Here is a 19,537-nt window from a genome sequence, read left to right as displayed (position 1 = left end):
CTCAGTTCCCAGCAGGTAAGTGAACATAGTAAAGGATACAAGTTTTTTATTTTAATAATAAAGGATATGAGTTTTTATTTTAATGGCTGTGTGAACTGCAAATGAACAATCCATTTTTTTACAACTCTAACTGGATTGCACAGAAACTTGTTTGTTACAAGCAAATGAATATTGTACAACCTAACAGGGATTTCTAACATTCTTTATTTTTCTCATAGTTCGCAAGAGACGAGTTGAAGGAGACCACCAGTAAGTCTGCCAACCTGTCATATTTGGAAGACGTTGAAAGGTCATCGAGGGTTCTTGTGATATCAGATGTAAAATTTTCCTGGGTAGAAGGGAAAAGACTGGAAAATTTTTTTTTTATTACATGTATCTTTTTTCTAGTTTAAGGTTGTTACCAGTTTCAAACTGCAAAATCAATAGTAGGTGATATTTTGTATACTAAAGCATTATTTCTCCTAAAATTGATTTTAATTTAGCTTAATTAAATGTTTTGTCATGAGTTGGGTTAAAAAAAATACAGTTGTAAAAAAGTTTAGGAAGTCATTTATGTAGAATAATATGAAAATTTTAAGGACCAATATTTTTTAAGTCAAAAAGGGACATTGCTGATGTCAGAACTGCTGTCGTACTTCTTAGGTACAAGGCACTTCAAAGCTTTCCTCCTTCCATGGCATGGAGACTTTTCCATGTTTTCTAGAACACACACACTTCTTTCTTGCAAAAAGCAAAATGCCAACATCTTAAAACAGATGACTTAAAACTTGGTCATCTGTCTTAGAGTCAAAGCAGGTTTCCAGGTGAGAGGAAGCAGTCTCCTATGCCTCCCCAACACTGCACCTGTCTGAGGTGTCTCAGCACCTACAGTTTTTTTAAACAAAGTCATCATCTTGGCTAGGTTACACACTTTGTTTAAAAAGTAGCTGTGTCTAAATTCATTATAGGCTTTCATTTTAATAATGTGGGCATTATTAAATTTTTGTGAAAGTTCATAGTAAAAAAAAATATATCTGAGTAGGAAAGCTATTTTCTTCCCTGTAAAAGGCATACAGATAACTCTGTTATTCAAGGTTAAAAAAAAAAAAAGCTGTTGTTAAACACATGAAATCAGACTTATTAAATGGTGGAGATTAAGTCTCAGGAGCATGCAGAACAGTCCTTTAAATTGATGGTTACTGTAAAGTAAATTAGAAGCTGACCTGTGTATAAATTAAGAGTTTACACAGGACAGTGAGATGTTCCTATATGCAGTGCAGAGATGTCTGGATGATATACAATCACCCCTTACTACAGATTTTCCAACCAATAAGAAAAATGACTATTCTTGATAAATCTAATTTTTATTAACTGTTTCATCTTGAACTTTGTGGTCCATACTGTGTAAAAGTAGTTTCTCCTAACAAGATGTCTTCCTATCACTGAAAGTATTAAAGTGAGTGGTTGAACAGTGTAGCGTGGTGGCAGGCCACTCCAGGTCCAGTAGTGTGACAGATGACATGGACATGTATTCATGCCAGGTTCCAGGGCAGTCCCGGGAGCAGGAAGTGGTAGAGGCCATACAGCTAGAGGACAGGGCACAAAGGAATCTGAACAATTCAGGCCTGGCTGTGTCACTTACAGGGAGATTTTTCTAAAGGGAGGAATCTCTTTCCAGAATAGGGGAGAGATGTTTCTTTTTTTTTTTTTTTTAACTTCTTGAAACCAAATTATAAAATGTCTGCTTCTTTGTCTTGGACTAGTCAGTTTGTCTCGAGCTAGATGGCTCCCTGTATGCTATAGAAATAAGCCTTCTTGACAGGTGAAAGCTCTCCTCATAAGGACTGAGTGTGGGTTTCTTTGGAATCAGTATCCAGTGTTTGAAAGGGGCCAAAGATTGACTTTGCACTGTTCCACTATTCCCTTTTGGTTATAGGGTGCTGGAGATTTTTTTTTTTTTTTCAAGTTAGCAAGTCAAGCTCACTCTGACTGGCTCTCCCTCTCTCCTTTTTCATAAATGACTTTGGGAATGTACTTAATTTTTAGAGACTGCACAGTTCCAACAGAGGGGGGAGTTGGCATGGAGCAAGAGTACAGAGCTGCCAGTACACTTTTAGCAAGGCTTCCTTTTTTGCCCTTCCCTGTAAGTCAATGAATTGATAAGTATGTTACCCTGTCTTCACAAAAGTCTTTTAAATATAGGTAGGTAGGGCCTCACCTAGAATTCTGTATTAGACTTATGGTTAATATCTTTTCATTTATTATTTATCAAAGTATGAAGAAGTTGAGTGTTGTGCTTGTACCATTCCAGTTCTGAGCTACAACAGTTCATTATATAATGGAAGAAAAGATTTGTTAATAAATAACTAAAGGTGAACATTCATCTATCTGAATACAGAAAATCTTTCACAAATTGTAACACAAGAAAATGGAGTTTACTTTGATCTTTAAAAATCTGGCATCTCTCAAAAAAAAATCTGGCACCTCTTATCCTTTTAGTAAATTTCAATATTTCTATATTGTGCTAAAATTTTATAATAGAATTGTGAAATAGTCTTGATTTTTAAACCAAAGATCTTCTAAGACATTTTGTAGTGTAACCAGTATGGACTTATCTCGTTATCCAAGCAAAGACTGTTCTTTGCATTTTTAAATTGCTGTTTTTATAAAAGCTTTTAATTTCACATTTTATAAAATTTTATATTCATATTTGTCAGAAGTTCTGATTTTTCCAGTTTGTCTACATGAAATTGTATGTATTAAAATCAATATTAATGATATTATTAAAATGGATTTTGGTGCTACTTGTAGCTAAAGCCTAGTATCAGTCTAAAGAATAGGTGGAATACATTCTCTAAGGGTGCCTGTCATTTAAAAGACCAAATAAACAGTTTCTGTTTAAAAAAATTAGACTATTATAAATTCTAAGGAGAATTAATTACCTTGACTGTTAAATTGCAGGTTCTCATGATTTGAATGAAAGAACCCACATACTTGCTTTGTGCAGTAGGTACTCCCTCAAAAAGTTAACAGGTAGAGAGCTTTGGAAATTCTTTTTTCCATTGACAGTATCTGATTTTTCATTTAAAAAGGGGAATCCATGGTATAAAGAAAATTATAAAAGAAAACATGTTTTGATAAAAAGTTATTTTCTGTTGTACTTTATTTTTAACCCTTGCTGCCATTAAAATAAGATTAAACAATTCATGAGGTTTCATAAAATTGTAAAATTTTGGCTCTGTGGTCCTAGAACTTCTAACTTTTTCCGTATAAAATCAGGAATCACCATTATCTCCTGGCAGGAAAAGGGATCATTGTTTTTCTGGAATCTATAGCAGTTTCCATTCTCTGTAAGTTCAGTACCATCTAGTTTTCCTCTATTACAATGTCACATCACTTAAATTTTTTTTTCTAGTTTTATTGAGATAGTTGACATATAACATAGTTTAAGGTATAAAATGTAATGATTTGAGATATAAACATACTTGCAAAATGGTTACTACAGTAAGTTTAGTTAACATCTATCACTTCACATAGTTTTTAAAAATGTTTTTCCTTGTGATGAGAATTTTTAAGTAACTTTCAAATATGTAATAATACAGTATTATTAACTGTCATCACTATGCTGACATTACATTCCTAGGACTTATTTTTCTTATAACTGGAAGTTTATACCATTTAACCACGTTCATCCATTTCACCCACTCTCCATACCTCAACTCTGGCAACCCGCAGTCTGTTCGCTGTATCAACGGATTTAGTCTTTTTAGGTTCGAATACATGAGATCATATAGTATTGTCTTCCTTTCAGATTTGTTTCACTTAACACAATGCCCTCAAGGCCACTCCACTTTCATATAGTATTAACTGAAGACACAGCACCCACAAGACCCAAACACATTGGATATGTCAGAGCAACTCCTGTCAAGGGGTGTGAGTCCTTCAGTCTAAACATCCATAGAACCCTCTTTCCCATCACTTCTCACTGAACATTCATGTTTCTAGCTACTTCTCACTCAAAGGAACTCTTCACCAAGTTTTAAATTGAGAAAATTGTATTTACAATCAGCAAAGAATTTATATTAGGTCATTTTAATTTGGTCATTCTTTCTTATGTTGTATTTCTTGTGTGTTGTAATTTAGTTCTGTATGTCTTTCCCTACAAAAACTGAACACATTGGAACATTTTTATAATAAAACATTTACAAGTTTGTTAATGCTAAACTCTAACATGCAGCCTGATCTTTCAGAGAAGCCAGCCTTTAAACCCCTACCAAGCATTTTAGACAGCCTTCACTGATACCTAAGGACTTTTACTTAAGATATCTGCTCTGGTAGCTAGATAGATTGTAACACTGTGAAACACCACCAGCCATGTTTTGTATTGAGCACTATTGTTCAAGTTCGTAGACTTTTAAGATAATCAAACTCTCAGAGTACACATATGTGAGTGAGGCTTAACTTCCTTTTCTACAGACAATCAGTATGTGTTAAATGCTGCAGAGCAATTAATAGGTCTAAAATTTTTCTGTCAGATATTGTAGTTCATCAGAGAGTAAGGTTTAAAAACAAATTCTGGGTGCTTGTTTGTGGGTATGTAAAGCAAATTTTTAGTTTAAATTTCACCTTAAGTCAAAAGGAAAACAGTTTGATTCAGCTGTTTAAACTGTTTAGATTTGTCTGCTTAAGAACTGTAAAAAAGATAAATTGTAAAGAAAATTGCTCATGCATACATGTGCATGCACAGAGTATATAAAAACCATTGTAATTTTGAGAAAGTGCCCACTCTTTTTTTTCTTAGTCTTTTGGATGAATTCTGTTTGGTTTCAGGTGCGTTTAAAAGCTTGAAAATTACTTTTGTAACAGTGCATTCTTTGTCACATGAAATTGGGCATTTACATATTTTAATGCTAAAATATAAAAATGCTGTAAATGCTTACTTTTTCAATTTTAATTAAAAAAACTATTACAAAATATTCATTAATAATACTGGTTCATAATAGCACAGTGAATTTTCTTTTGAAGAATATGGATTATAGGCATTTAGAATTTACCATTTCATATTGGAACAAATAATTTCAATAAAGTCTATCAAATATACTGTAGACTTAGACTGTTTGGAAAATCCTGTTAATGCCTATGTTCTAAAGCTCACTCCTTACATACTTTTTAAGAACAAGTTTATTAATTTCCTTGAGTTATTCTGAAACTGTCAGGACTTGACCATTTACACCCATAAAGCAGCAAGTTCATATGGTCAGTCTCATACCATCAGTACTCAGCCTGGTCTGTCCATAAAGTCAAATTGAGTTGTTTTTTTTTTTAACTGAGTTGACAAACAGAAAGAGGGACCTATGATATAGTGCGTCTGGGCCTGAGGGGAGCCAATCCTGCTATCATTTCTAAGGTAAAGCAAAGATATTGCTTATCAGTCACCTAAATCCACCAACCAAAAGAGAAAATCAGTGAAACGTGTAATGGGTTTGAGGAAACTTTTAGGGATAAATATCAAATAATTCAACTTTGAAACTTAAGGAATAAAGAAATTTCTCTTGAATCTTTAGTATTGGCTGGCTTTCCAAGAATGGCTGTTGGGCTTACGTTCACATGTGGGAAGCCTTGATGCCTGTCCCCTTTGGTGAGTCAGAGGCTTGGGTGCTTCAGTTGTCAATTAACTTCAGCTCCTCTGAATAGCCCTGGAGACAGGAGCTGTAGCCGTGGGGAGAGTGCCTTCTTGCTCAGCCAGTGGCACCTCACTCCTTTAGGTACCAAATATTAAGCTTTCCAGCATGTCTGCAAGGGTTGGTGGCCTCTAGGCTCAGCCCAGCTTTAGCCCTAGTCCTGTTGCTAAAGTAGCAGAGACTCAAGGCCACCTCTATAAAGAATAGCCAACCTAACCTATAGATGTAATGCAATCCCCATCAAATTAACACATTTCATTTTTCACAGAATTAAGACAAATTACCCTAATATTTATAGAGAACTATAAAAGACCCAGAATTGTCAAAGCAGTCTTGAGGGAAAAAAACAAAGCAGGAGGCATAACCCTCCCAGACTTGAGATAATACTACAAGGCTATAGTGACCAAAACAGTGTGGTACTGGCACAAAAACAGACATCCTACTATATACAGGATGGATGAACAACACAGGGGACTATATCCTGTGACAAACCATAATGGAAAAGTATGAAAAAATATGAAAAAGCACGTTTATGTGTGTATAACTGAGTCACTTTGCTGTACCAAAAAAACTATGTACCCATTATGTTCCAGCTGCTGCACTAGTCAAAAAGCTAGAAGTCAAATCTAGTATTTTGTTTCCCAGTGCTCTTTTTTCCCTCTAAACTTCTGGTGACCATTTTTCTCCAGGGTTTTGGATGTCTGTCTCCCTAAGATCAGTAATAGACCTGCTCAGCAGTGTGATGGCTGTGCAGATAAGTTCCTGATCCTTGTCTCAAAAATGCTTTTTTTTTTTTAAACTTGAGAAGAAAAAAGCTTTGGTTAGAAGTCTTAGGTTCTAACTTAGCTTCCATATCTGTAATATGAGAACAGCAGCAGCCCTTTGAGTTGTTCTGAGGATTAGAACTGGCAAGGCCCATACGGCACGTAACAAAGCGTTGAGTCTCCAGTGAGCTCTCTTGTGCTATGCTTGCTCTGACGAAGAAAACCCAAGACACAGCACAAACTGTTACCAAAATGGTCTCACCTGGGAACAATGGATTTTCTAAAGTCACAGACTTGCTTCCGAACATTTTAAAACCACAACTAGGATTATGCAAAAGGAACTCAGTTCCTCACTTCAATCCCAAGTCATTTCATCATTGTTTTAAAGCAAGCAGTTGAAAACCATATTTATAGTGAGTACACGTTTTATGCTTCAGTCATCCTCTTCCTCTTCACCCTCTGCTTTCCTCTTTCTGGAGGGTTCATCTGAACAGATAACAAGAGAGAAGGTGTAAAATTCAATACTGAATGTTTCCGGAAATTCTGTCTTAAGTAGTTCTGAGCTGATGGGGGAGCCAGCCTTTCAAGTTAGAACTCGACCCCGCAATGATGACCTTGTCCACAGACAGGTCAGACAAGGGGAGCCCAGACTTCCAGCGTTCAAGGCCAAGGAACACGTCACTCTGTTTTGGTGTGGATTCCCCTCATTACTACTTGAAATATGTTCCTCTGCTTCCTCAGTACTTCACTTTCTCTATCTAAAATTCCCTATTTTAAAGCCTGTTGATTTTTTCCACATGAAAAATGAGTGCTTCTTTTACATAGTAAGAGCCATTTCTGTTACTGAGATGTTTTCTCTGACCTGTAACTCAAGACCCACAGTGGAGTGTGTTATGTGTTCAGAAAACACTGGATAAATGAATATGGTACTCACTTTGTGTAATTAAGACTTAAATTTTCTTGTGATCTTTAAGTGGAAAAGGAAATAAAGTAGATAATTTTAATAACATGGAAATGAAATAACCCTGCGCTATTATTATGCTCCTGGTGATCGTGAGAGGCCCTTGATCTATTTCACTGAACTACTTCTAGTTCTCTAGTTGGGCCCTGGGGTCTCAGCCACATGTCTTCTCACAGGCCTTTCTGTCCACTGGCACACCCACCCTAACGCTTCCTTCAACGTCCAGCAGGAGGTGACTGTTCTGGCTGCCTCCCGCTGCACACAGGTGTCAGGCCTTCCTCTGGGCCACGCCTAGGCTTGTTACCGCATTCATCTCACCGAGTTGTAGGGCGATGTGTCGACACCTGTCTGTGCTCCTGGGCTGTGAGCTCCTTATTCCGGGAGTCGGCTTGTGGCTACAGAACAAACCCCCTCAGATTGAATAAATTTGGTTTTACCTCATCAGTGGTGAGTTTCTTTGCTGTCAGTGATCTTTGAGCCCCATCTTCATCTTGTCCCTCATCACTCTCTGGAGAATAGATTCTGGTCCCTTCCTCTGAAAGCAAATTTGAGGACTTTAGATATGGGACTGACCTTCAAAGATGAAGACTCATTTATTCCTGAAAAATTTTTTTTTTTACTGTTGAATGTTGTTACTTCCCACTGTATATTTCCCTTTGTTGAGACACCAACCATTTTTTTAAGTTTTCATGAAGAGATACATACAGCTTTCAAACATGCTTAAATGACTTATATTGGAGAGGTTTTTTTCCCTCAGAGAGACTGATCACTTTTAAATACCTGAAGGGCTGCACACACACATTTTTTAAAACTACAAAGTTTAACACTGGGTCCTTAATTATACAATCAGGCAGACTGCCTATTATACATTTTTTACCATGAGGACATAAATTATTTGGTTGATTTTCTTAATTACGGGGGTGCCTTATTTTCCCAGCCAACTTTTCATGTTGAGAAAGTGGTCCTAACAGAAACTGGAGCAAAGGCCTTTGCACTGTCCTCAGTGAATGACAGCAGGACAGACACTCAGTGGTCACCACACTCACCTCCGCGTCCCCCTTGGTCGTGGTTTTCGACGGCTTCACCCTCCTCGTCACTGTTGGGGTCCTGGTAGGGGGCACTGGGGCCCCCCTGCTTCTGCAGACGGATTGTCTCCTGGTGAGCAGAAGCCCTCAAACGTGCTGCTTCTTTCTGTAAAGACTTAAAAAAAATGAATTCACTTAGTGCTCACTTGAAACTAAAGAACATGAAAATGCCTTGCCCAGGATAACACCAGCTCCCATGTCCTCAGGGTGAGTTCTCTCCGTTTCACACCTCTGTTACCACACACGGTCGTCGCCATGTTCATTTCTAAGGCATGAAGACACCACAGGGTGGAGAGGCAGAAGGCTCCCTCACACCAACCTCCCCATCACAACTGGCACAGGCACGGCCTTGGGAGCTGCAGCGTCCCCTCTGCTGCCAGGAACAGTCCAGAGGGCACGACCAGCCTGAGGAGCCTCGTCCATGCCCAGCGGATGCCTGAGGGAGGCAGGTTCTCTTCACCCTGAGACACACCTGACTTGCCCAGGCTCCACCAGATTACTATGGCAGCCAGATATTCCTGGCTGGGGCCGTCAACCCAGGGCACTCCCCACAGCTGACAGCAGGATGAGGGGCTGCTGGTGGGGAGGGTCCCTGAGCCCCAAAGTAGAGCCCTTGTTCCCTTCCATCCAGCTGGCTTCCACATGTTGGGTTCCACGGGTAGGGCCAGTGTTGACTGAGTCAAGAATGTCCTTTTTTCTTTTTTTAAGGAATGTCCTTCTGACCTTCCTACATCACCTCCCCTCTGGCTAACCCAGCTTAATGATACGTGTCAAAGTTTATGTTTTTTAAAAAAACTGTCAGTTTCCCTCTGAGAGCTCACAGATTGGAGAGAGAATACCTGAGTGTCTGGATTGCTGTGTCTCACCACTGGCCCATTGACTATGACCTTTTCTATGGTTAACCACACACTTAGAAGCTTAAGCTGGCTCCCTGATAACTACGAGAGATAAAATGACTGTGACAATAAGATGATTTAATATTCTGAAAAGCTCAGCTCTTAATGCTCCCAAACAATCCTAGGATAAAGCTCAGCCAACATACCTTAATCAACTCTACACGCTGGCATTCAGGATCAGGACCCACCACTGGTAAGATTCTAATCATCTGCAGCCTTGAGCATCTACTAGCAAGTGGCAGGGTCACCTTTTTATGTGTGGCATAGTCTGTGGCATGAGGTCTGCGGGAAACAGACAAAAATGACTCACTATCTACTAAGAACATTTGCAGGCAATCACAGCAACAGCAAACAGCGGTGGACAGTAACATCAGCACCCACAGCCCTCTCCTCTGGCACGTGCACACACCGAGAGCATGCTTGCAGTCAGCCGGCTTCCCAGGTCAAAGGCCCTGAAGAGAAGGGATGTGCTGACCAGCAGAGTGGCACAGACAGTTCAGGCCTCTTACCAGGTGTGCCGATCAATGTGAATTAATAACTGGTCTTCTGGTTTAGACAGCAGCCTCGTGTTGGTTTCCATAGCATGAACTGGCTCCCTGAGAGACAGGAACTTGTTGCAAAGGTGAAAAATGGCATGGGAACCAGACCATGGGCCTTGGGGAGCTGCACTTCAACATCATGTCAGTCAGGCTCTTTGCACATCCAGCCTCTCTAACCTGTTGCTCAAACTGCCAAGCAGCAATAGGTCACTATGAATAGTTACCTGAAGGTGAGTTTGGACTTAAAGACGGCTTGTCCCTGCAGACCAGTGTCTTCCCTGATGAACAGGTGGTTGTGATTGGCCTGCATCGGGGCCTTGTAGATATCAAACACCTCGTTGCCTAAATGTAGGGACAGGCTGGAAACAGAAATAGTTCAGTTATTAGGATGGATAGTTAACAAATCCTATAGCTTCCATTCTGTCATGCTGTTTTGTCATTAAGTTGTGCTCAACTCTTTGCAACCCCATGGACTGTAGCCCGCCAGTCTCCATGGGATTCTCCAGGCAAGAACACTGGCGTGCATGCCATTTCCTTCTACAGGGGATCTTCCTAACCCAGGGATCAAACCTGCATCTCCTGCATTGGCAGGTGGGTTTTTTTAATCATGAGCTACCAGGGAAGTCTCCTCTACCCTGTTAGCAATTCTTAAAATGCTATGGAACTGCAGGATCCTGTCCCCATACTGAAGATTTCAGACAGACAAAAGATACTAGAAACAACTAACCTACCTCCTTTCAAAGTAAAAGGTGGTAAAATCCATCTTCCTTTCAACTTGAAATCTAATTGTTTTATCATTTCCCAATCTCTACAACTTCATTAGTAAAATAGAAATCGTTTTTTCAAACATACCAATCTATAATGTCTAATGGTCACATATGGGCTCTGATACATAGGTTTTCATCTCGTTAAGGTAGATACTGTGAATTTGATTACTTCTTGGGTCTATGTCTAGAGTCTCCCAGCACAGCACTGTGACCTCAACCCTGTTTATTTCTCCCAGGTTTCCCAGATAATGCCAGGAGCCTCAGTTCAGTTCAGTCGCTCAGTCATGTCCTACTCTTAGCGACCCCATGGACTGCAGCACGCCATGCCTCCCTGTCCATCACCAACTCCCAGAGCTTGCTCAAGCTCATGTCCATTGAGTCGGCAATGCCATCCAACCATCTCATCCTCTGTCGTCCCCTTCTCCTCCCACTTTCAGTCTTTCCCAGCATCAGGGTCTTTTCAAATAAGTCAGTTCTTCCCATCAGGTGGCCAAAGTATTGGCGTTTCAGCTTCAGCATCAGTCCTTCCAATGAATATTCAGAACTGATTTCCTTTAGGATGGACTGGTTGGATCTCCTTGTTGTCCAAGGGACTCTCAAGAGTCTTTTACAACACCACAGTTCAAAAGCATCAATTCTTTGACACTGAGCTTTCTTTATAGTCCAACTCTCACATCCATACATGACTACTGGAAAAACCAAAGCTTTGACTAGACGGACCTTTGTTGGCAAAGTAATGTCTCTGCTTTTTAATATGCGATCTAAGAGGCCTAGATTTTGTTAATTCCGTAATGAAAAAAGATCCCCAAATATGGTCCTACACAGAAAACTTCATTCATTCCAGGCCTCCCTCTGGGTGTTGCCATACTCCTCAGGTCTGTGCTCACCTTCCATCCGACCACTTGACTATCCGAGCATTGCTTTCTTTAATTTTAATTCCGTCTTTATTCCGGCGTATCCTCCATCGTATAGTATTTTCTATCTGATATAAAACACAAAGGCATACAAAACCAGCTGGTAAAGAATCTGCCTGCAGTGCAGGAGACCTGGATTAAATGCTTGGGTCGGGAAGATGCCCTGGAGAAGAGTGTGGCAACCCACTCCAGTATTCTTGCCTGCAGAATCCCATGGATGGAGGAGTCTGATGGGTTACAGTTCATGGGATCGCAAAGAGACATGACTGATCAACTAACACTTTCACATACAAAACCAGTATTACTGACTGCATGTTCTTTTCTTCTCAAGTGATTTATAATCACATGCCAAGAATTCAGAGGTGGTGAGAAAGTAAGCTCACCGAAAAATAGATGATTAGGCAACATGGAAACCCTCCTACTACAGATACCTAGAGACACTGGTTAAACTCACCAGACGTTCTGTTTTAATCTTTTCTGAGCTCCACCTCATGGCATTGGAAGCAAAAACTTAGGGCCCATATGAGGTAGGAGGTTATAACTCAGATTTCTATTGCAGCCCCACTTGAAGGGTTATGAACCCAATGAAAAGACTAAAGAAAGGCCCAGCAGGAAAGAAAGCTCTGAGCGTTAATTTTTTAAAAAAATTAAGTAATAATAAATTAAAACCTGAGACTTTTGCTTTACCCATATGGTGAGACACTCCAAATTACAGAAGTAGTATAAGAATGGCTACCACCATGGCCTCTGGCAGACGCTCATTCCATACCCGGTTAAAGACAATGCCATTCCTGTGAGAGCAATAGTAGGGTTTTGCTTTCCAGGTCTTCTCAAGGGGGACCCCCTAATGACAAGACTTCTTCTCTGTGCATAAGCTGAATTTCCATAAAGAGTCTGAGATATTTTTACTATGGGAAGCAGCTCAGATCTATCCATGATAAAAATTGGAGGGGCATTTCTGTATATCTAGTTATATTATTATTTATCCTGAAGGAAAAGTAGCTAACAATTTTCAAGAATTCTTATCTTGACTGCTGTCAAAAAGTTACAACTGTCAAAGAAAGGTTAGAAAAGTGATAATTCTACAACAATTTTTTAAAAAGGATATGTACCTTCTCTCCTAAAAATATTCTGAAAAGACATTTAATTCCTCATTCTAAACAGGTATTTATTGATCAAAAAATAAACATAAAGATCATTTTGTAAATTCATCTCAAACTGTTATCCCTGTGTTTTATTTTATAAAAAGCTTAAAAAAAAAAATAAAGTGTGGAATGGTACCTTTAATTTTAACCTGGTTCTCTCTTCATCAAGCATTTTCTTATTTTCAAATTCATCTTCATAATACTGAGGATCAAAAGGCCTAAAAATTGTTTTTTAATATATTAGCCATCTTTAGTATGAATATAAAATAACAGTCTTTATAACATGTACCAATGTTAAAAAAAATCACAGTAGACAAATAACTTCAAGTAAAACTTCAAAGAAGTATGCAAATTAGCTTTTTAATTGTTTTCTTGTTTGGTGAAATAGTCCTCTAAAGTATAGGTGACATATGATCTGCCTTTTCACATTTTTTAAGAAAGGTGTCATGTTTAATTGCACAAGAGCTTGCACTTGTGAACCAGCATGATACCCAGCCACACTATTTTGTTTTCAAATATCATCTTTTGTAGATTCACAATGGCTTTTGCACTGAACTTTTGTGATTTTTCCAGCAAACTTTCTCACCTTCGTTTACCAAATTTTCAGCTTTATGAGAATAAAAAACATCTTCATCAGCTATGATATCTGCTCAAGGATAAGAAAGTGCCAAAATGCTAAAAGAATTATTAGCAGTAAAGCTTTCTCATGCCAGTAAATTCATCATTTTCTACCATAGCACACCCTAAATTTATTTTTTAAGCGTTACATGAAAAATCTCCCACCTCTGTGATTAGCCAACGCATTACAAACAAGAACATTAACAGTCCACATACTTTTACTCAATATCTTGCAGGAAAAATAATACTTTAAATCAGTCCTCTTACTTGGATTCTATGCTGAGAAATTTGGGTAGTTTAACAAAGTATAATTCATTTCCTAAATCAGAGTTGATGTTAGGAATTTCTACTTCTATTTTGGTTTCAGAAATCGGCTCTTCCTCCTGCTGGTTCTGAGGCACTCCACATCCATCCTAAGGAAGGAATCAGAATGTGAGAGCCTGAGGTGACATTAGAAATGCCCTAGCTGTCCTTCCGCAACAGGCAGATGCAGGTTTGACAGGAAGTAAATTTAGAAACCACTTCAGAGATAAAGTAGTCAGCAGCCCCTCCAGCCTCACCTCAAAATTTCATCCTTTCTATCCTACTCCCCCAAAACCACCATGTAAAACAAGACCTGTCAGCCTGCATTACCAGAAAAAAATTGACATACCTAGTTTTCATAAGATATTTAGCAACACAAGTGTGAAATTATACAACACTTCAATACTAAGTAACTATTAAAATCAGAGAAAAATGTCAAATAGTACACACTTATCTGCACAAGTTTGAGTAAGAAAAGCTTTTGAATCAAAGGTTTTCAAATTATGAGTCCTCACAGTCTAGCCCCTAAAGTTTGGCATCAAATTCATTCTGAGCAATTCCTTCTATGCCCTTTAATATCCAGAAACATAGCTAAGAAAGTCACCTATTCATCAGATGTTCCAGACTCTATATGAGAGAGTCAGGCCCATCAGCCTATGAAACTTTTTTCTTAGCTTTGAACAATAGGCTCGGTTGAGATTTGTACTTACTTTAACAGGCTGTTTTTGAATGGGTGGTTGATTATCCCCATCACTGTCTGAAGAAATGTCATCTATGTCTCCAAACAGATCCATTGTCCCGCTATAATCTTCAATGTTGGGAAAGAATGCATTGTATTAATTTATTTCTCTTGACTGAAGTTCTTCACATAGTTCTTGGCCCATCATTTCACTGTTTCCAAGATTCATAAACCAAATTTCTATTAAGCCATCCTGAAACTGGCTCCATGAGCCTGGGCCTCAGAAGCCTAACGAGCAGGAGTGACTACAGAGAAGGAAAATGGGGGTTAGTTGGTGGAAGTCAAGTTGCTGTGAAGGCCAGCTTTCAAGGTGGAGCCCAGGGGTTCCCGCCTCTGGTATGCTTGCCCTTGTGCAGTCCCCTCCAACAGGCCTCATGGTTGGTTTACGTGATCAACAGAATACAGCTTCACTTCCGAGGCTCAGCACGACGTCATGGCCTTTCTGCCTCACTCTTTCTCCCTTGGGTCACTTGCTCTGGAGGAATCCAGCTACCACGATGTGAAGACACACAAACTGCCATGGAGAGGCTCATGTGGCGAGAAACTGAGTCCCCCCGCCCAAGCACCGTGAGAGTGAGCCATCCTGGAAACGGATCCTTCAGCCTGAGATAACAACCTGACTCAGTGTTGGATGAGCCAACATCCTGACTAAAGCCTTGTGAGAGACCCTGGGCCAGGGCTACACCACTCCTGACCCTTAGGACTGTGAGATATATGAAATGTTTATTTTAAGCTGGCCCTCTCAGGGAATGTAGCTGGGGAAGGTGAGGGGTGGTGTGCAGATCATACAAGACATGTCTACTTCAACACTCCTGTCTCCCTGTTTTTGGATTCCCTCTGCACAATGCCAGGGAAGCTTTGGTATCTCAACTTCATTAAATGTAGGCCACCACTGAGTGTTCTTAGTTAACCAATCAAGTACAGAGCCATGTCCAGAATATTAAGTGCACCCATGTCAGTAAATTTGGCCCAAGGTAGTCAAGTGTTTTTCCTTCATCTCACATTCTTAGAGTCCACTTTCCCACATATTCCCCAGGCTTTTGCCCATACGCATTAGCAAAACCTTGCAATTGTTTTGATGTATAAATTATTTCTTCTTCAGTTGAAGTTTATGCTTTCTTTGCCAGTATATAAGATCCTAGTGATGGATCTATTGGTAAAAATTGGGTAAGACAGCACTCAGCTGAGTGGTTCTTGAGGAGAATGAAAACTGACCCAAGTGATGTTATTACAGGATTTTCAAGCAAGAAGACTAGTTTCATAACCTACTGAATGGGAGACAATATTTGCAAACGATATGACCAATAAGAGGTTAATAAAAACAGGTCATCCAATATAAAAAAAACCTGATTAATGGGCAGAAGACAGTAATAGACATTTTTTCAAAAAAAGACACAGAGATGTTCAAGAGGCACATGAAAAGATGCTCAACACTCCTAATCATTCAAAATAGAAATCAAAACCACAGTAAGATACCACCTCACTGAATAGCTACCATCAAAAAGTCTATAGATAGCAAGTATCAGTGAAAATGCGAAGAGAGAGAGACCCTTGCATGCTGTTGTGGAGAATGTGAACTGGTGCAGCCACTATGAAGAACAGTATGGCGGCTGCTCAGAAAACTAAAAGTAGGGGCGTCCCTGGTGGCTCAGAGGTGATGACTCTGCCTTCCAATGCAGGAGACATGGTTTCAATCCCTGATCCGGGAGGATCCTACAGGCTGCAGAGCAACTATGCCCGTGTGCCACAAATACTGAGCCTGTGCTCTGGAGCCCACAAGTTGCAGCTGCTGAGCCCACGCACCCTAGAGCCCGTCCTGTGCAAGAAGAGAAGCTACCACACCGAGAAGCCCGTGCACCACAACTGGAGAGTAGCCCCTACTCACCTCAACTAGAGAAAAAAGCCCACAGAGGAATGAGGACCCAGCACAGCCAAAAGTAAATAATTTTTTTAAAAAACTAAAAATAAAACTACCATCTCGTAATTGTACTCCTTGGTTTATATCTGAAAAAAAAACAGAAACCCTAATTTAAAACGATACATGTACCCCAAGGTATAATATTTACAATAAATATTATAATATTTATTATTGTAATATTTAAGCAATATTTACAATAGCCAAGATATCGAAGCAACCAGTCCATCAACAGATAAATGGATTTAAAAAAAAAGATACGGTGTGAATATAAATATCTAATGAAATCCTACTCAGCCATAAAAAAGGAATGAAACTCTCACTTGCAACAGCAGAGACGGATCTAGAGGGTACTATGCTTATTAGTGAAATAAGTCAGATGACCACAGATACAGTATGTTATGACTTATATGTGGAATCTGAAAAATAAACCAGTGAATATAACAAAACCAACAGACTCACAGACATAGAAAACAAACTAGTGGTTACCAGCAGGGAGAGGGGAGCAGGGAGGGACATAATAGGGGCAGGGAATTAAGACGAACAAACTACTGTGTATAAAGTAATAGATTATAAGGATATAGTGTACAGCACATGAAACACAGCCAACATTTCATAACTTTAAATGGAGTATAATCTATAAAAAATATTCAAATCACGGTTTTTGTACACTGAAACTAATAAATCAACTATATATTAAAAAAAAAAAACTATTAAGTTTCCTCAGACATAGGGAGGCAAAGTGCTTCTCACAGGCAAGGGAGGCTCAGAGAGACTACAGGCTGTTTTTCACCTTCATCTGAATCCAAACAGATATTCCCATCCTGTGACAAATCATAATGAATAAGAATATAAAAAAGAACATATACGTATAACTGAAATGCTTTGCTATACAGCAAAAATTAACACTGTAAATCAATTCTTCAATTAAAAAAAATAGCCAACCTAAGCTTGTAAACTTTCTGGTAAGTGCTCCAGGGCACTCAGAAGCATGCACCCCACACCAGTCCTTAGTCATCAGGACTGCCTAACAAGTATAGCAGCCACTTGAGCCCTCAACCACAGGGGATAATCGGATTCATCATGAGGCCAAGGCTGCACCATTTCCCTTTGGCGAGGAACTCGGACCTGCATTCAAACCCAAACCAACCCATGCACCTCATCTTTGAGGATTTGCTTCCTGGACTACCACTCAGGTCCAAGTTGGGCCACAGAAAACATACCAGTTGTTTATACAGATACATTTCAGTATTTTTTTTTCATCGCATCGCAATTAGGTTTAAAGCTGTTGATTTTGGTTACAAGAAATACAAAGAGAATTCCTAAAGGGGTGACAAAAGTAGCAAATTCAGAGAGCCACTTCCACCCCTAGAGATAAGGGAACAAAGGGAAAATGTAATTATTCCTAAACTTAAAAACTTATAACAGAGCCCCCTGGAGCTGAAACTCATACCTGAGGAAGAGACGTGTTCGGCAGGCACTGATGTCTCTCAGGAGTACAACGAAGCTGGCTCCTCAAGTTTTCGTAAAACTGCAAACTGGACTGAGCAGCTGTGGGAATTAACTGCCTCAGCTGAGGTGAACAAGTCCTGGTTGGCTCCCTTCAACAGGAAGCCCCCACGAAGTTCTATAAGCAAACAGGAAGGAGTAATCTATTCGTTGTTATCCAGGCTCCCAGTCCTCTCCAGCGCCCCCTAACAGGGGCAGCTGGCAAAGCTGAAGTGTGCTTGCAGAGGCTTGACCTTTCACCACCAAGCTCTGCATGGAAGGGGCAGGTTTGGAGATGGGAGACTCCCAAGAGCTCAGTCATTGTCACATAAGTGTCTACTAGTAAAAAAAAAACAGAAACTATGTTGTCCTAGAAAAGACAGAGTCAAAAATGAAGGCTCTCAGGGGCCAGACATCCGTTTCAACTTGATAAGCCAACAGCAAAGGGGCTACAGGTTTGCAAGTTAGGCAAGTAACACAAAGGTGAGCTGGGCCTTCTCTCTCAGCGTCACTTCTCTCTAACCAGGTTTCAGGGACAGCCTCCCTCGGATAGCCACCATTCCTGGGTTGTATTAACAGCCCTAGTCCATAATGGAAAGATGAGTCTGTGTAGAACGGCACCGTAGAAAACACAAATGTGTGTCTTATAGATTTAAAATATATCTAACTGAGCCATTTCTACTATCAAGGGGAGTCAAATTTCCCTCCCTCTGAATATGGGCTCACATTAGTGATTCACTTCCAATGAACAGAATGTGGTGGATTCTGATGTGACTTTTAGTGCTAGCCATAAAAGGTACTCTCAAGAAAAGGTAAAACAGCTCTCTTGGAGTGCTCACTGTTGAAGCCTGTCACCATCTGTGAGAAAGCAGGGCCATGCCTAGGATACAACAAATGAGACACTCACTATAAGGGGTGCCAAAATCTCAGTGATCAAGATAAATAATATTGCAATACATTTTAAACCACAAAAAATCCCATTGAACAAAACATCAAAATTTTAAATAGAGATGATCCATGGAGTTCTGTACTTGTACAACTCCTGTCACTTGCCTTACCCTAATCCCAGACCTGCTAGATCATCTTTAGGTGAATTTTTGACACTTTCTCCATCATATTTTTGCATTAATTTTAATTTTTTAAAATGCTGTATCACAATATTATTTAACTTGATTACTGTAGTGGGCTGAATAGGGACCCTTCCAAATTCATATCCAACCAGAACCTCAGAATGTAATTTTATTTACCAATAGGATCTTTGCAGATGTAACTATTAAGATGAGTGGACACAGGACGAGGGGTGACCCTAAACCTACCAATGCATGTCCTTAAAGGAGAGTGGGATCTGGCAATACAGAGCAGACACACAGCGAAACAACCCACGTGAAGATAGAGGTGAGATTAGAATTACGCTGCTACCAGCCAAGGAACACCGGAAGCCTCCAGAAGCTAAGGCAATGCAGGAGAGGAGTCTTGCCTAGAGCCTTTGGAGGGCGCATGGCTCGGCTGACACCTTGATTTAGGACTTCAGGCTTCCGAACTATGAGAGGATACGTTTCTATGGTTTGAAGTCTCCCAGTTTGTGGTACTTTATTATAGCAGCCCTAGCAGATGAATACAATTATGGAAGCTCTTTGTGCCAGGTTTTAAAAACTATGCACCCCAGAAGAATGCCTTACTTTTTTCACTAGGCCTTGGCCAGGTTCTTTGTAGGGCCTGGGAGGAATGCACTAAAAGCTAAGA

General features: G+C 39.8%; 2 protein-coding genes across 5 annotated transcripts in view; one reads left to right on the top strand and one right to left on the bottom strand.

Annotated features, from left to right (window-relative positions):
• TMOD3 (tropomodulin 3) overlaps positions 1-5,084 on the top strand; it is a 90,957-nt gene extending 85,873 nt beyond the window's left edge. For all 3 annotated transcript variants that reach the window (XM_004010606.6, XM_060417965.1, XM_060417964.1), the window contains one exon: positions 219-5,084. In XM_004010606.6, the coding sequence (XP_004010655.1) occupies positions 219-253 (35 nt within the window). In that variant the 3' untranslated portion in view covers positions 254-5,084. The remainder of the gene's footprint in view (positions 1-218) is intronic.
• LOC105607297 (RNA polymerase-associated protein LEO1-like) lies at positions 2,244-19,503 on the bottom strand. Of its 2 annotated transcripts, XM_060417968.1 has the most exons (11): positions 17,760-19,503; positions 16,277-16,395; positions 14,363-14,460; positions 13,617-13,762; positions 12,868-12,949; positions 11,560-11,654; positions 10,130-10,264; positions 9,513-9,648; positions 8,432-8,585; positions 7,823-7,920; positions 2,244-6,910 (listed from the first exon to the last, which is right to left on the bottom strand). In XM_060417968.1, exons 3-11 carry the CDS (start codon positions 14,444-14,446, stop codon positions 6,851-6,853), a joined length of 990 nt encoding a protein of 329 aa, XP_060273951.1. In that variant the 5' UTR covers positions 14,447-14,460; positions 16,277-16,395; positions 17,760-19,503; the 3' UTR covers positions 2,244-6,850. The 2 variants fall into 2 exon arrangements, with proteins under 2 accessions (XP_060273951.1, XP_042108391.1); XM_042252457.2 differs by lacking the exon at positions 16,277-16,395.
• Between the last annotated feature and the right edge of the window lie 34 nt (positions 19,504-19,537).

This window comes from Ovis aries, chromosome 7 (assembly GCF_016772045.2).
Source record: "Ovis aries strain OAR_USU_Benz2616 breed Rambouillet chromosome 7, ARS-UI_Ramb_v3.0, whole genome shotgun sequence".
Classification (NCBI taxonomy): domain Eukaryota; kingdom Metazoa; phylum Chordata; class Mammalia; order Artiodactyla; family Bovidae; genus Ovis; species Ovis aries.
This window is presented reverse-complemented; position numbering and strand designations above follow the sequence as displayed.

Coding starts and splice junctions, on each gene's coding strand:
- LOC105607297 (XM_060417968.1), bottom strand. CDS start 14,446: ATGGATCTGTTTGGAGACATAGATGACATTTCTTCAGACAGTGATGGG. Junction 10,265..11,559: donor GTCAAGTGGTCGGATGGAAG/GTGAGCACAGAC, acceptor TTCTGTTTCCAG/CCTGTCCCTACATTTAGGCA. Junction 8,586..9,512: donor AGCGTGTAGAGTTGATTAAG/GTATGTTGGCTG, acceptor ATTTTTTTTAAG/TCTTTACAGAAAGAAGCAGC.